Source organism: Mesoplodon densirostris, chromosome 12 (genome assembly GCF_025265405.1).
Source record: "Mesoplodon densirostris isolate mMesDen1 chromosome 12, mMesDen1 primary haplotype, whole genome shotgun sequence".
NCBI classification, from domain to species: Eukaryota; Metazoa; Chordata; class Mammalia; order Artiodactyla; family Ziphiidae; genus Mesoplodon; species Mesoplodon densirostris.
This window is the reverse complement of record NC_082672.1, coordinates 31105457-31123292: the sequence shown is the minus strand read 5'-3', so window position 1 is coordinate 31123292 and position 17836 is coordinate 31105457. Positions and strand designations below refer to the sequence as shown.

The 17836-nt window shown below is 40.9% G+C and overlaps 1 protein-coding gene across 1 annotated transcript in view; it reads right to left on the bottom strand.

Annotated features, from left to right (window-relative positions):
• STX7 (syntaxin 7) overlaps positions 1-9399 on the bottom strand; it is a 47156-nt gene extending 37757 nt beyond the window's left edge. Inside the window, exons 1-2 of the mRNA XM_060115152.1 lie at positions 9302-9399; positions 3870-4020 (exon numbers count right to left, since the gene is read on the bottom strand). Coding sequence (XP_059971135.1) covers positions 3870-3954 — 85 coding nt within the window. The 5' untranslated portion in view covers positions 3955-4020; positions 9302-9399. The remainder of the gene's footprint in view (positions 1-3869; positions 4021-9301) is intronic.
• Positions 9400-17836: the final 8437 nt, after the last annotated feature.

The window sequence follows — 17836 nt, the reverse complement described above, 5'->3', positions numbered from 1 at the left end:
CATACAAATTTTAAGACTGTTTATTCTGTGAAAAATACCATTGTAATTTTGATAGGGATTGCACTGAATTTGTAAATTGCTATGGGTAGTATGGACATAATATTAATTCTTCTGATCCATGAGCATGGAATATCTTTTCATTTATTTGTGTCTTCTTCAATTACTTTCCTTAATGTCTGATAGTTTTCAGTATACAACCTTGGTTAAATTTATTCCTTTCTGATACAATTATAAATGGGATTTTCTTAATTTCTCTTTCTGATAGTTTGTTTTTAGTGTACAGAAACACAACGGATTTTGAGTACTGATTTTGTAACCTGCAACATTACTAAATTTGTTTACCAGTTCTACCAGTTTTTTGATGGAGTCTTCAGGGTTTTCCATATAACACCATATCCTCTACAAATAGTGATAGTTTTACTTCTTCCTTTCCAGTTTGGATGCCTTTTATTTATTTTTCTTGCCTAAATGCTCTTTCTAGGACTTCCAATATTTCTGAATGAAAGTGGCAATAATGGGCGTCCTTATCTTGTGCCTGATCTTAGAGGAAAAGCTTTTAGCTTTTCTCCACTGAATATGATATTAGTAGCAGGCCCATCACATATGGCTGTTATTATGTTGAAGTATGTTCCCTCTATACCCATTTTGTTGAGAATTTTTATCATAAATGAATGTTAAATTTTGTCAAATGTTTTTTTCTGTATCTATTGAAATGATCATATGATTTTTATCCTTCATTTTGTTAATGTGGTGTATGTATATCACATGGCCTGATTTGTGGTCATTGAACCAGCTTTGCATCCCTGGAATATATCCAGGGATTTATTCTTTCAAAGACACCAGTTTGCCAGATCCCATTCTCTGCTTTCATCTCATTCAGTCTGTTGGCAGCATTAGATACATGATGCCTCACTCATTCTTGAAACACTCTTTGAATTTCTGGAAACCCAGCAGAGCCTGATTTTCTTCTTACCTCACTGGTCACTCCTTCCCTGACTATGGTGTTTTCTCCCTGCTTTCCTGACTTCTACATTTTTTTAAATGCTCCAACACTCTTCTCTGAACTCTACTCACTCCTTTGTGATTATTTTAGACCTATGGTTTTAAACACCATTTATATTCTGATGACACTCTGATCTCCAAATTCATATACCTAAACTAGATGTTTGACATCTCCACTTAGATGTTTAAAAGACACCTCAAAATGTACTTGGCCAAAACAAAACTCTCCCCACATCTCCTGAACTATAGTTCTTCCCATCTTAGTACATACTCACCACCATCCACTTGGTTGCTCAAAGCAAAAACCATGAAGTCATCCTGGTCTCCCCTCTCCCTCTCACCCCACCCCCATGCCTCAGCAAGTCCTGCTGTCTGTGCCTCCACAGTACATCCATCACTTCTCTCCATCTCCCTTGCTACCACCCTGGTGCAAGCCAACATCTCTCTCATCAGAGCCCTGCCATGGCCTGTGTTCCCCTTCTATTTCTTCAAAGTCTATTTTCTAAGCAGCAGCCAAAGTAATCTTTTCAAAGTGCAGATCTGATTGTGTCTCTTCCCTGCATCTTAGAACGAAATTTAAGCTCCACATGGCCTCCAAGGTTTTAGGTGACCTAATTGGCCTCCTCTCTGATTTCATCTCCTGCCACTCTTGCCTCAAGTGCTGTGCTTCAGCCACACTGGATTTTTCCTTTTTTCCTATTTTCTGAACACCCTAAGCTCTGGACTGCTTTTTAAAAATACCAGCTGTGGCCTCTATCTAAATGCTCTTTCCCAGTATTTTCTCACTACCAGCCTCTTCTCTTCCACATTCAGAGAACCACCTAAGCTAAGGCAGCTGCTCCCTCATCACTTGCTCTCATCACATCACTCTCATTTTTTTTTCTTCATAGGGAATTATGTTGTTCATTAAATTTTTAAACCATTAGTTTTCCTCACACTGGAAACTACGGGAGAACAGGACCTTGTGGATCTTGCTTACTGCTCGATTCCCAGGGTCTGAAACAGTGACTAGCAAACAGTCGGTGCTCTATAAATTATTTGCTGAATGAATAAAGACAACATAAAAATGAAGTCATTTGTTTAACCATTATTCCAGTGTCTTAATTACAGACCTGAGAAATATCTCACCACCATATGCTGTTCACTTAGTAACAGGGACTGCACTGCTCCTGAGGTAGACAACTCTATCCCTCAACAACTAGGATTATTCAAAACCCCTTATTCCTTTCTCAAGCTGTTGCTTCCGTTCATCTGTGGAGGCCTCTATGATCAAGTAGAGTACATTTCTCGTGTTTTAGACAGGACAGTTCTTCAAATATCCAAGGGGGTGATTGTACCTTCTCAGAGTTAACAGTCCCAGTCTCCTTAACGGCTCTTCACAAGGCTGTTAAAAACAAGAGTTTCGGGTCTTATCATCACCCTCCCATGTACTCCAAGACTGCCCCAAACCACGATGTAGTCACACACTTGGCTATCGAGTATGCCATGAATATGCAACTGTGGTCCAATCTACCTCATATCATCTGGCTGGTCTCATGAACTGATCCCTTTCTGAGAGAGTGTGACCTGACTGAAGTTAACGCTTCCTTCCTTCCAGTTCAAGCTCACACACCATCTCCAATCCGTGTATCTTTCACACCATTAAGTGCACAAGGCTTCTGTAATCTCCATGCACTACAGTCATTCCTCATCTTCTTCCCAGAATTCCTGACACCGTTTAGCTTCCCCAACACAGGATACCTGCCCTATCCTACAGAAAAAGACCTCCTGGCCTCCTTTCTTGGATAAAGGTCCTGATTTTCCACACATGCAAATTAAAATTATAATTTTCACACAAGTAGCCTGAGGCAGACTAGCACTATTTCTAATCAGCAGCAAGGGAGCCACAAAAAGGAGAGGCCCTTTTGGCTACCATGGGAATGATCTGAAGCAGCAAGAGCAAGGTGGAGCCAGCCAACGCTGGTGCCCCAGGACAAACTGGAACAATCCTTGACGTACCAATCCTATAGACCCTACTGGGGACAAAGTGATACCTCTACGCTACCCCCCTCCTTGCTCCTCCAAGGACAGCCAAAGAAAACAGGAGCTGCCCCAAATCAGGATAAGGGTTATCCTACACTGCTGTGCAGGTCAGCACTTTCTCAGAACTATCTATAATCTAGTTTTACTCCCTCTGCCTCCAAAACACACTGATATCTCATTTCAGTCATTCAGGCAGAGTAATAATTGTTGGGAAGTTAATGATTAAAGAAACACAGTTGGTCATCTGAAAACATTTCAGATGTTCCACAGTGTGTTTAGCATTCTGGTAAAGAGAGTAGCCTTAATGAAGTAGGCTGAAGAATAAAACTATACATATTAACACACTCTGAAAGAGTTCAGGCATGCCTAGAGGGCCAAAATACTGATCTCAAAATGACCAGAATAATCTAGGTATATGATTAGCTGTGATTCAGAAAGAAAAACTAAAACACTCTATAGGTTCAAATCTGCTACAGGGATTTTTTTTTAATTTCTTACATATATTCTGAGGAGTACTGATAGTGCTTGACAGTGCTTCCCAGTGCCAAACCTATGAGATTTCATCAAATCTCATTTATCTCATCTAGAACCTGATAGTTGTAATGCAAACCTAAGTATCTATCCTTTTAAATCTTTCTTTCATTAATGAACGTTTATCAGGTGCCTGACACTCTACACAAAAATGCAGTTACGTGTTACCTCTTCTACTCCTTATCTTTACTCTAAAGAGGTCTAGCCTTTTAAAATCTGCTCTTGGAGGAACACTAATTGTCCTTTTTTGAATCTCCACCAAGTTTCAATGAAGAATTGAAAACAAACAATGAAAATTTAAAAACTCAACTCACAACATTGTGTGATCTTCTGGATGTTGGAAGAGATAAGCTGGGCCAGCTGGGCGGGGTCACCACCAATTCCTGGAGTGTAAGACATAGTTGATTTGCTTGTTCGCTAATTTCATCAGCTGTTGGTGGGCTGTGCAGTTTTCTAAGCAGTCACCTAAATAACATAAAAGAAAAGTCACATAATTGCATTTTTAAGGTTACTGGCTTACACTTCCAAATTGTCGATCTGGGAGGTTACAAGTACAAATTTGACGATCCTACTAGGGTTGAAATTTAGCTCACACAAACACACTGTATGAGGATGTGTTCCTCTTTCTTATTTATGTACTCTCTTAGGGGTGCTCTTCCATCTACATACACAAATACACCTACACACAAATGAGTCTCACATCCATGTCTCCGAGTCACACTCTTAACTCTCTTTAGTGTCTATATGCCTTTGAAGCTATAGGAACTTGCCAACTGCCTTTTTAGCTGCCAGTGGAACTGGCAACAGGAAACCTCTACTTTGGGGAAGACACTTAGCATTTGGGCCTGCTGCCAGGATCCAAATGAGATACTGCACATCCAGGGACCAAGAACTTTCCCACTCTATACAGAAGAAAGGTAAAGATCCACTCTTGCATCTACAGGACTAGCATCAACAGATCAGATCCCTTGCATCAGGACCACACAACCACACGATTAGCTGAGGCCTGCTCTCTCCCCCAAAGAGGGACTATAATCAGTCCTGTTGTTTGCCACTTAGTATTGTAGCATTTCCCTCAACCCTCAAAACTCAAACAAGTCTGGTCTAAGCCTTCTCCTGTTTTCTTTTATGGTTTCCTTTTCCACCCTTTAGAGAATCAACCAATCAGCTACAAACTACCAGTTTTCCTCATCCCTTTACCCAAGCGCCTAAACTTGAGAAAGTTCCTGCTGGTGAGATAACTAAGCTTCATTCATCCAAAGAGCTGCCACTGTTGGGCTGCTTGGCATTTCCTTAGAGAAGGGGTGCAATGGTGATTCCCTCAGCTCAGTGCTGAGCGAAGAATGAAAAGAAATTGTGAATGATGGAAGAGAAAGAAAAATTCAACAAGATTAACTATAGCTAACTTATTATTTCCTAAGCATTGTGTTTAGGACTTTCACATGTATTTTCTTAGTTGATTCTTCCACCAAGCTTATGAGGTAGGTACAACAATAATTATGATTTTTCAAATGAAGAAACTGAGGCATAATGAGAATAAGCAACATGTTTAATGTAAGAAAAGAGCTAAAATTTGAAATTAAATCTTAGAGTCTATGTTTTGAAAACACAAAATAATATTGTTGCTTCCCTGTATAACAAAATTAAGGACAGGTGAGCCCACTCAATTTAGAAAAAACAAATTTATCACCTTTCTGCACACCCTGTATGAAGTTTTGCTAAACCCACAAGGAAAATGAGGAATTAGGCTTGGGATAACTACATGCATGGATCAAGGTAACACTGCCAAATAGCTTACATCTCCTCCTCTCTTATTCTGCTAAGTGATATATAGAAGACAACGGTGGTTGGCTCTCCTGATGATGAGATATGAGAAATAAAGGATCCAAATAACTGACTGTACTTTAAAATATATGTATATAAACAGATAGATAGACAGCTAACTATAAACTGACTTAACAGTGTATGAGCTTTGCACACAGGCTACATCAACCAAGTTATTCTGATGTCTGCTTTCCACATCAGTCTCCAGCACCTAGCCCAGAGCTAAGATGCACTAAAGTACTTTTGCTGTATACTTTTGAAAGCCCATTCAGAATTCCTAGTTTTATTGCTCAGAATAACAGTAACTCATTATCTATACCTGCACTATCAAGTGTTCAGATATCACATGTGTGGCCATTGGCTGGGATAGCTCACGTATGGAACACTTCCGTCACAGCAGAAAGTTCTATTGAACAGTGCTCACCAAAAATCTAAATAATTAGCTTGCTATGAGGATATATAAACACTATAAAGAGAAAAACGGGAAGAGAGGATCAGGTGCAATACTCATACTGAGAATCTTCTCAAGCTGTTTCTAAAGAGCACAGATAAAAGAACAAAGGGAATTTTAAAAAGAAATCGTGAGTGTCAAACATTACTCCTATTTACTACTGGACACAGTATAGAATCCTTAAGATTCCCATTAACATAAATCTCATGCTCTATAAATCCTGTGTGGATAAAGCAACAGAAATAGTCAGTTTCACTTTCTTAATGGTGAGCATCAGCATAAAGCACAGGACTTCCCTCCACCCTGTGCTCCAAAATGATAAGTTCCCAGAAGGGCAGGTTTTTTGTTTTGATTTTTTTTTTTTTGGTCTATTTTGTGGACTGCTCTACTCTCAGTATCTGGATATACAACAGGTGCTTAATAAATATTTGTAGAATGAATAAATGTACCTATTTCCTAAGAACACACACCCAGTCTGAGGGTAAATATTACCATTTCTAAGACAGTGAACTCCAGGGCCTTCTTTCAGATCCAGGTGTCCCAGGCTTATCGCTGCCTTGGACTATTGCTTGGTGCCATTTCCTCTCCCTGAAGGGCTCTTCCCATGATCTCCATGTGACTTGCTCCTCTTCCCCAGCAAAGTCTCATCATGTGCTAGAAAAGCATTCCATTTTCACTTTGATTTGAAGTGAGAAGTCGCCACTCTGTCACTTTGCTGATCTAACCTACGGCATCATAGTACTAATCACCACTTAAAATGATCTAGTTAGTATATCATTTATTATCTATCCCTACCTCTGGAACATAAACATGAGAGCGACAAGGCTATCTTCTTTTTTTTTTTTAATTTTATCTTTTTTTTATACAGCAGGTTCTTATTAGTTATCTATTTTATACATATTAGTGTATATATGTCAATCCCAATCTCCCAATTCATCCCACCACCACCCTCACCACCCCTGCTTTCCCCCTTGGTGTCCATACATTTGTTCTCTACATCTGTGTCTCTATTTCTGCCTTACAAACCAGTTCATCTGTACCATTTTTCTAGATTCCACATGTATGTGTTAATATACGATATGTTTATCTCTTTCTGACTTCACTCTGTATGACAGTCTCTAGGTCCATCCATGTCTCTACAAATAACCCAATTTCATTCCTTTTTATGACTGAGTAATATTCCACTGTATATATGCACCACATCTTCTTTATCCATTCGTCTGTCGATGGGCATTTAGGTTGCTTCCATGACCTGGCTATTGTAAATAGTGCTGCAGTGAACACTGGGGTGCATGTGTCTTTTGAATTATGGTTTTCTCTGGATATATGCCCAGTAGTGGGATTGCTGGGTCATATGATAATTCTATTTTTAGTTTTTTAAGGAACCTCCATACTGTTCTCCATAGTGACTGTATCAATTTACATTCCCACCAACAGTGCAAGAGGGTTCCCTTTTCTCTACACCCTCTCCAGCATTTGTTGTTTGTAGATTTTCTGATGATGCCCATTCTAACTGGTGTGAGGTGATACCTCACTGTAGTTTTTTTTTTTTTTTTTTTTTCGGTATGCGGGCCTCTCACTGTTGTGGCCTCCCCCGTTGCGGAGCACAGGCTCCGGACGCGCAGGCTCCGGACGCGCAGGCTCAGCGGCCATGGCTCACGGGCCCAGCCGCTCCGCGGCATATGGGATCCTCCCAGACCGGGGCACGAACCCGTATCCCCTGCATCGGCAGGCGGACTCTCAACCACTTGCGCCACCAGGGAGGCCCCTTCACTGTAGTTTTGATTTGCATTTCTCTAATAATTAGTGATGTTGAGCAGCTTTCCATGTGCCTCTTGGCCATCTGTATGACTTCTTTGGAGAAAGGTCTATTTAGGTCTTCTGCCCATTTTTTGATTGGGTTGTTTTTTTTAATATTGAGCTTCAAAAGCTGTTTATATACTTTGGAGATTAATCTAAGGCTATCTTCTTGTAGAATCCACAGTGCCAGGGACATAGAAGATGTTCCACGAATGTGAGGGTGATCACTCTCCTAACAGACATGAGCATTCTCTACATAAACTACATTAACTGCATTCATTAACTCAGCTCCTCCATCCATTAAACTATTATACTACTTGGGTTTAGTCCACAATACCGAGAATTATTTTTCACTCTTTCACACACACTAAACTTTCAAATTAAATAGAATTATGGCAAATCTTATTCAGACTTACTGCAGGTGTTTTATACAATTTCTCACCCAGCAGCACCTGGCTAAAGTTTGAGATCATAACCAAAATTAAGATTGGCTTTGAGATCGGGAGCAGCAGAAGTAAAATATCTTGAGAAAAATGTAGATGTTAATGAGTTCACATGGTATCATATTAACTCTGAAACTAGAGCATAATTCTTAACGAGTCACAAGTCTGAGACAACCTTCTCAAAGTGGCCTGCAAAGCAGAGGCCTGTCCACATCACAAGACACAGCTGAACACTGCTATCAGTCTCTGACCTGGGGGGATGATCAGGCCAACCCCAGAAGAAACGTCCACCTCCAATATTACTAAACAACACAGCATTTCATAATCATTTCCTTTTCTTCCAGATCCCGAGCAAGCTTTAAATTATATATAATTATGATCAGAATAGTTGATCTGAATTAAACAAAAATTAATGTATGTCTATAAGAACCAAGCAAATGTAAGAAACTTGAGAGTAAAAACATATATAGCATTTGACGGGAAAGGCATTTTTGTTTTCTTTTTGTCTGAATTTAAAGAAAGTAACAACCTAAAAAACAAGAGGGGTGGGCTGAGGTGGGTGGAGAGGCATCTTGGAATATTTTATGTAGCTATAAAGGGCTTAATGCAAACCAACTAAGGACAGGTACTTTAAAGATCAAAGAAAGGTAGTGTGTCAAAGTCTCCAGGCCAAATAGAAAACCAACTACGATGAGCCTCTGAATAAACGTATACGGTTCCTCTACTATAGAAATATATATCTTCAGTTCTTCTATATTCGGGAGGAGAACTTTAAAGCGCGTTTTCTAAATCCGGGCATTAAAAAGAGGAAGAGGTCAATTCGTGTCCAGCCTGAGGCAGAAGCTGTTCTCCTGAGCTGGGCCGGAGTGCCTCGGGCTCCAGCCCCGCCCCGGAGCGCTCAGCCCGCTGGTGCGCCTGAGCGAGCGCGGCCGGGGCGGCCGGGGGACGCGGCGAGGCTGCGGCGCAGCCGGCGCAGGGCGGGCCGGGCTGACTGGGCCGGCGGCACCAGCCGGACCGCACCGCGCACCCGCGCCGGCCTGGGGGGCGTGGGGAGGAGCGCGCTCCCGGCGCTGGGGCAGCACCGGCCCTCCGACTCCTGAAAGCCTGCCGCGAAGCGCAGGGCGGCGGCCACCTGACAACGCGCGCAAACAAGGTGGCGCGGCAGCCACGGGGGCACGCGCTCTCGGGGCGCCCAGCCAGGGACACCCCCTCCAGAGGCTCCTCTTACCCCGACCTCCTCGGCTTCCTTCTCCTTCTTTGGCCCCGGCCACCCAAGGGCCCCAAAGCCGCCAGCTACGAGCCTCAGCTGATGGGTGGAGGCGCTGGAACGCCCACTGCGCATGCTCTCAATCCCTCCCTGGGAAGGAGGCGGGGATAACCCCCCTCTTATTGGCCAGCGGGGTTGAGTGACAGCGGCCCTTCCCCGCCTCCTCTGGTTCTAAGCTAAGGAATAGGGGTTCCAGCAAAACTGCAAGGGAGGTATTTTTTGAGGCCTGACGTGTAGATGGTGAACGCCTTATCCTGCGTGTAAAAAACAAGAGGAGGGAATGGAGAGCAGCTGTTTTCTTCATCAGGTGATGCCGGCCTCCCTAGACTCATGTCTTCAGCCCGCCCCATTAACTCACGCCTGTCTTGTTTCCTAACCCTTAACCTCAGTAGAACATATTCGCAAGTCCATTAAAAAATGTGAACGCAGATACGCAGTTCTAGCAGGAACAATGCGTGGAGTCATTTCCGTGTGCTCACTTCGTAACCAAGTTTTCGTAGCACATTCAAGTCATTCTAAGCATCCTTGAAGGGCAGGAAGTAGTTTCAACAGGATTTGAAAAGAGCAAAGAATGTTCTCATGATAAATATTCAAACATAAAGTAATTGTTAGATAAAAAGCATCAGTTGCTTCAGGTGAGAGAAATACCAAATTAATTAATTAGGCCTTTGTCTGTATTAAGGCAATAATATTTTCTGAAAGGATCATCAGGACATCAAAAGTCCAGGTGGACTAAGGTGGAAAAAAAACCTAAAACCAGAATTTTTTGAATTGGTACCACATGAGCAAATTCTAGTTTGTTTGGAATTATACATACATATGTGCATAAGTGAGTGCGGTCAACCAACGATAAGAAACATAAGAGGATCTCCGTTTATTTTTCATTTTTCTACTTTTAAGAGAGAAATGGGAACAAGAAAAATTTTCTGTTTCTCATTTTTTCCAGAAGAAAACTGTGGTATAAGTGTGTTGGTATAAGTGTGGTAATAAGCAGCAACTTATACTCTGCCTCTGTGAAGAGGGGGCAAGAGAGAGATGGGCAGGCTGGCCAAACAGAAGGCACACACCCCATCGAAAGGGGCAGCATGATTCAGCTAGAGCCGATTGTAGACTTTTAGTAATATTGGCCAGTGGGATCAAGTTATCTGTTTTGTCAAGATACAGTGTAAATTCTAATTTTTATGTGAAAAATCTTTTTTTCAGTATTCATAAGTTTTTATAAAACATTCTGTGATCAAATAAAATATGTATATCAGCCTTTGTAATAGACGATAGTTTCATCCATAGAGTATTAAAGCTGGAGAAAGCCTAACAGAAAAGCTACCTCTAATTCCTCATTTCACAGATGAAAAAATCTGAAACCCAAAGAAATGTCATCAAAATCACACAAATAATTATGAGAAGCACAGATCCAGATGACCTAATTCAGAATCTTGATTTCTTCCTACCATATAATTCACTCAGCATGTGTTCGTTGGGAATCTGCCATGTGCCAGGTACTGCGACAGGCACTGCAGATATCAAGATGAGTAGGATACAGTATTTTCCCTCAGGTTGCTCAAAGAGTGAGATCCTTCCCAGAACACTGCAAGAGATGCTGTGATAAAGATTTGTACACAGCACAGAGGGAGCCCAGAGATGAGGACGACTTACTGTGGGGTCAGGGACCGTTCCAAAAGGGAAGTGTTAATAGAATCCTGAAAAATGTGTGAGACTTCACTGGGAAGACAAGATGGGAAAGGACATTCCAGCCAAAAGGAAGAACACATAAAACTTCATAAAATCACAGGCAAGTTCAAACTCTCAGGGATCTCTTCTAATTTTCATTAGACTAAAGCAGAGTGGGTGGAATGGAGGGGCATGAGACTAGAAAGTCAAGTGGAGTTTATATAATGAAAAGCCTGTATATCATGTTAAATGAATATCTAATAGGAGTTAAACTATGAAAGCAAAAGTGTGATGTCCTCATAATTCCATGCTCTGAAGAAACCTTTGGAGAATGGGCAAAAATAAAGGGAAATAAAAGTGAGAGAGAGTTTTGACCACTTAGGAGGCTGTTGCAATGGTAGCATCCCCCAATTAAGAATTTCTCCAATATCAGAGATATTGAAGGACTGTAGTAAGGCAAATACATTGGAGAAGAGGAGGTGAGGACTGCTTTGAGAAATATTTAAGAAGACTTGGAAATCAATTAGATATAGAGAATGAAAGAGATGACTCCTCTTTTTAAGACACAAAACTGAGCATGATGTAGCTGAGATCTAAGATTGCTGATAAAGCAATTGCAGTTTGAGGATGGAGGTGGTGAAATGAGGGAGCAAAGTGACAGTAAGTTTAGCTTGGGACGTGTTGTTGTGTTGAAGATTCTGGGGAAGAGAGACTCAGAGATGTCCAGTGTCCTACAGGTACTTGAGAATGTGAGCTGGAGTTCCGGATAGAGTTCTGGTTGGAGCTACGGGAAGAGATGAGATCACTAACCCTAAGGATGGGATGTTGTGGACTTTCTATGTTTAAGGGAGGGCAGAGGAAGAAAAACCATGAAGAGGAGTAATCAGAGAGATAGGAAGTAAACCAGGAAAACGTGTAGTAGAGAATGAAGGAAAACATTTCAAAAAAGAGGGAATGGTCTATGATAGCACATGTCACAGAAAGTTCAAGTAAATTAAGAACTGAAAGTTGTGCATTGGAGTTAGAAATTAGGAAGTGGTTGGTAAATTTAGGAAGAGCCATGTCAGTCATTCAAGGAACTATCATGCAAAGAATTTACATTTACGTAGTTTTTGCTGCACTTTCCAAACATCCTATCATGTTTGATAGAACCCTGGACTGTGAGAGGGGACATCACGAAGCACTGTTGAAGAACTGGAGGCTTGGTGGTCTCTTCAGGTCACCCTGCTAGTTACTGACTGAATGAGGACCAAAGCTCAGTTGTGTGAATCCTCCTCCTGGGCTTCTTCCGATTTCTCATGTTTCAAAATATGAGTGGATTTCTTCCAGGTCTTTTGAAAACTAGGAATAAGATTTCACTCCTTTGTATCCTTTGTATTCAAGTGAAAAAAAATAGGTATAGTTTAGGTAGCCCTGCAAAATTTAGAGATACAGAGGATAAATGAATTCCAGAAGAGTTCCTGATATTTATGGTATCCCACCTGAGCATCAGCCTGCTTCTTAGTGAAACTTAGCCAGGTGCCTTGAACACAGCAGGGATCAAAAATTCTGCCAATGTAACAGGTGATCATTTCACTTCTCCCCAAACAAATCCTTTATACTTGCAAGAATTCCCTATGTCTGAAGACTTGTGATTTGGATTTTTCAGAGCTAGTAATTTTGGGGATTTGGGTCTTCTTGGAAAGAATTTGAAAGGCAATCAGAAGTAAGTCTTTGACCGGGAATTGTTATCTGCATACTTGTATCCTTATTAATATAAATACAACCTAAATAACCTCTGCCATGTAGGCTAGGGAACTCTTCACTGCTGTATCTCCAGTGTTTGGAATAGCAATTCTAGCAAATAGGAGACAATTGCTTGTTCACATTATAGCCCCTGAACTAAAATATTTTTTAAAAGGCCCACCATGTGATCTTGTGGGACAGCCAGAGAAGTAAAAGACACAAAAAGGAAAATACAAAAAGACAAAGAATTTAATGATAAATGAGAGGTACAAGTGTACCTGTGAAAGTTTGTTTTTGATTATAATGTAGGGGAAAACCAAAGCTGTTTTAAGAAATCTGTGCTAGATTAAAAGGCACTTTAGGAACTTCCCTGGTGGTCCAGTGGTTAAGACTCCATGCTTCCACTGCAGGCGGCCACAGGTTTGATCCCTGGTCAGGGAACTAAGATCCCACGTGCTAAGATTCCACATATTGAGCAGCATGACACCACCCCCCCAAAAAAAGTCAGCTTAAATTAATGTCTAATAAACTAGAGTTTGTTCCATTGTGCTTTGTTTTTAAGCTCCTCTCATCTCCCTCTGCAGTCTGCTTGTTTTCTAAGACCACTCTGCCCCTAGTTATATGCCAAGCACAGAGCAGATTTTGCTCTCACATTTAAACATAGAGCTAATAGGAATCCCACAGAAATCTTACCTGGACCATCATAGCATGACGATTGGTATGTTCATCTCTAATTTTACCTCCTACATATTATCATGTGTGCCCTCTTCTCTCTGTGTCCCAGTCCACTACGATACCTTCCTCATTGGCATCTGTACCTCCAGTTCTACTCAACGTCATTATCCTCAAAGCCACCACTGGGTATTTGAAGCGCAAATCTGAAAACATCACTCCAGGCTTCATGCCATCACCGTGATTGCCACATGCCCCCAAATGTACTTCTTAAAAATAAAAGTGCTGGGGCTGGTCAGGGGTGAAAGGTTGTGTAGATTAGGGGGAGGAATCATAGAAGGGCATCTATGGAGAAATGTCTGGAAATCTTATTATGATGCCTTCCTGAAGATTTGAGGTGCATGTTTATAAATTAAATGCTCTGAGAAGTGGTTCGGTAAAGAAACAAGTATAACTTTCTTTAAACCAGTATTTTCTGAATGTATTTGACCATAGAACTTTTTTTATACTTAATGGCTGTAGAGATCTACATGGTATCTATTATGGAAAACATTGCTCTCAAAATCAAATCCAAGCCCCTTATCATGGCATATAAATAAGGTGATCATACATCCAGTTTGCCCAGGACAGCCCCAGTTTAGGCTGGTTTTTCCAGCCTTCTGTCTCTGAGCACTCCCTTTCCTTCTCAAAAGTGTCCCAATTCAGATGATATATTATATGGTCACCTTATATAAAAGGACCTATGTGATCTGAATTCTGCCTTTCCCTGCACCAAAATTTATGCTTTGGAATATGCTAGCTTAAAGAACTTCTCCATCTCTTTCTGCTCCCACTTCCTTCCCACCAGCTCTCCAAACCCACACCAGGGGTTCCCTTATTTCTGCGCTTTGCTCTATCAGTTGCCTTTAACTAGAATGTGCTTTCTTCCTCCTCGTTTTTAAAGTAAATTCCATTTTAGAATAATTGTAGACTTACGGAAGAGTTGCAAAAATAGTACAGAGTTCCCATATACACCTCACGCAGATTCTCCCAGTGTTAACGTCTTACATAACCATGATGCATTTGTCAAAGCTAAAAAATTAACATTGGCATAGTACTTTCAATTAAACTAATGATTTGGATTTCCCTAGTTTTCCACTGATGTCCATTTTCTATTCCAAGATCCAATCCCACATTGTATTTACATAGCATGTTTCCTTTGTCTCCTCCAATCTGTGACAGTTTTCTGTCTTTCCTTTTTTGTCATGAACTTGACACTTTAAGAGTACTGGTTAGGCATTTTGTTAGAAAGTCCCTCAATTCAGGTTTGTCTGATGTTTTCACGATTAGACTGAGTTACAGATTTTTGAAAAGAATACCAGGGAGGTGAAGTGTTCTCAACATATCATTTCAGAGGATACATGATATCAGAATGATATGTCTTTTGGTGATATTAATCTTCACACCTTGGTTAAGGTGATGTCTTTGAGTTACTATTTTTCCATTTCTATGCTATACCCATTAGAAGAGAATCACAAAGTCCAGTCCACAATCAAGAGGAGGAAAATTGAGTTCTACCTCCAGAAGGGAGGAATATTAAAAATTTATGAACATATGTTGAAACTACCACAAGAACTAATAAATATTTGGACAGAGATCCTTTGAGGCTAAACCATCAGAGGCCACAGTTATTATTATGTAAAGAAAAAATTTTCAAGTGGATAGTTATGGAAAGTACCTCTCACATCAGATGCTTGATAATAAGAAAAATTCTCAGGCTCCACCCTACCTAGTTTCTTAGGTAGAAACTAAGAAACTGCTGTGATTGCTTTTCTCAACTTCATGTACATAACTAATTTTTTTTTGTAATTTTGCCTTCTTTTTCTAAAGAAAGATCCTGACCGTGAATGTTTCATCTAGCTCTTTACACATTTTTTTGTTTGTTTATTTGGTTTTTTTTTTTTTTGCGGTACACGGGCCTCTCACTGTTGTGGCCTCTCCCATTGTGGAGCACAGGCTCCAGACACGCAGGCTCAGCGACCACGGCTCACAGGTCCAGCTGCTCCGCGGCATGTGGGATCTTCCTGGACCGGGGCATGAACCCGTGTCCCCTGCATCGGCAGGTGGACTCTCAACCACTGCGCAACCAGGGAAGCCCCTCGGAGTCTCTTTGACTGGAGAACTTTCTACAATAAATACCATCAACCTGGCTCTCCCAGGGTCCTTCCGTCACTCCCTCCTTGTCCCCCTGAATACTCCTCCTCTCTCTTTCCAGAGTTCTTATCTCAGAGTGCTGTAATTGTTTACTTGGCCTCTCCCAAACTAGACTATGAACAGGCTAGGGGTTGTGGCTTTTATCTGCACTCTTAGCACCTGGCATGGACGCCTGGCTCTAGAAGGATCTTAGCAAGTATGACTGGAATGGATGGGCTTGATTTTTCTGACCGAGTTTAGAGCACTTTCCTTTCTAACAGTGCTACTTCTCCTGCAGCAGTGTTTCTCAAAAAGTGTTCTGTGGAATGGCAGAATCATTTGGGGTGCTTGATTTGAAAAGCACATTTCACCTCAGTCCTAGAAATTGGAACTTCTGGGTGCAGGGCCTGGAAATCTTAAGCTACTCATGGGATTCTAATGAAGACAAGTTCAAAAACCTTTCTTTGACTTGTTTGTATGGAGGGGTAGCTTGGAAGGGAGAAAGTGGATAGTCCCTAACTGGCGTGCTTTCAAAGGGTTCGGCCTGGGCCTCATTTTGGGGAGGTGGTAGGGTGGTGACTCATTTTTGAACAGACAATTCCCTTCTGGGCTTTGACTTAATTATCTTTTGTTTGGTCAGCCCAATATTGCTCAGAGTGACCGCTAAGGGGCAGCAAGGTACAGGGGGAAAATGAGAGGGTCATTAAAACAATGGAGACCTTTGAAATAGGTCAGTAAGAAAGACCTGCCTAGAAATAATGAGTTAAGATGCCCCAATCCCCTTCATACTTTTACTTACTATTTTAGGAATTTAATTTTCAAGCGTCATAATTTATATTGTGTTAAGTAAATGATTACTCGATTTTGGATAAAATTCCCTCAAAACCAGGAAAATAGTGTTTAGAAACACAGTTTTTCTTAAAACCAAAGAGACTATCCCAAATGAAGATATGTTCTAACACTGATAAGAAGTGGAAATTTTTTAAATAGTTGTAAAAAAAGTATTATATCATTTGAACTATGTGATGGAGCATATTGTATCCTAAGATTTTGATCAAGAAAGAATACTGGAAATTTCAGAACCATTATTATACCTAACTTGTTCCATGCATTATAAAACAAATCTAGCACCTTGGACAATTTTATTCATAGTCTGGAATTGTAAAGTCATTAATAACTCACATGTGATCTGAGAAAAGCAATTTTATCGTGTTATAGTGGCACTTACTAGATGCCTGACACACAGTGTATCTGTAATGAAGAATCATTCCCTCAACATTGTTAGTTCCCTGGGTGACTGATTATGATATATGATGATGGCCCCAAATAACTCCCTCTAGTCTTTTGAGTTCTACACAGATTTATCCATTAGTCTACTGGAAGTTCCCAACTTAATTGCCCTTAAACATCTCAGCTTCATCATGTCCCAACTGGAAATCCTCTCCCCTCTCCACACCCTACCCACACTTTCTCCTCCACCTGGTGTCTCAGCCTGAAAGCAAGGAATCAACCTGGAATCCTCATTGTTCCTCATTCACAACATTGAATCCATTTGTAGGTTGTTCTATGCAGAAATTTAACTCACTAGAAAGATTTAGGGTAGATCCCCAAACCTACAGAAAGGCAGAAGAACCATAATTTGGACATGCTTGAAGGACATGGGTTGGCAGGGAACTTGTGGGAAAACACAGTCTTTCTGGCCTGGAGATCCAAGGTAACTGTGGTGATTGGGAAGAGTATAGGACTCTCAGAAAGAAAAGAGCCAGATTGGAGGATCCCTAAATTCTGTCCACCTACAGCTCTGGTTGACGCCTGAATGACACATGTGCCAAGCAGATTAAAACAGGTTAGATAAAGACAACGGGTCTGAAATAAGAGGAGATACCCCCCAGGAAACAGAGTCTACTAAAACCAAAGAGGTAATACTCACCAGAGAAAATAACTCAGAGGGTTAAAACCAAAAATAAATGGAGACCAGCCTTGAAAATTCCCCGAGCAGACAAAACCAGTTTAATCATACAAACAAAGCTTAATTTAGCTTAATTTGCAGCACTAACTTGACCTGGGTCTTTCTTCCTTATGCCTCTAAGAAATCACAAGCAAGCAAAACTTGAACTATTTCCAAAATTCATATGAAGTAACCACTAACCAATTCCCCATCATTTAAGAAAATTCTAATACTATAACCAATCACTGTGAAGAATTAAGTCACTGCCTTCTGGATAGATAAGCTTTGAAACCATATACTCCTGAGCCTTA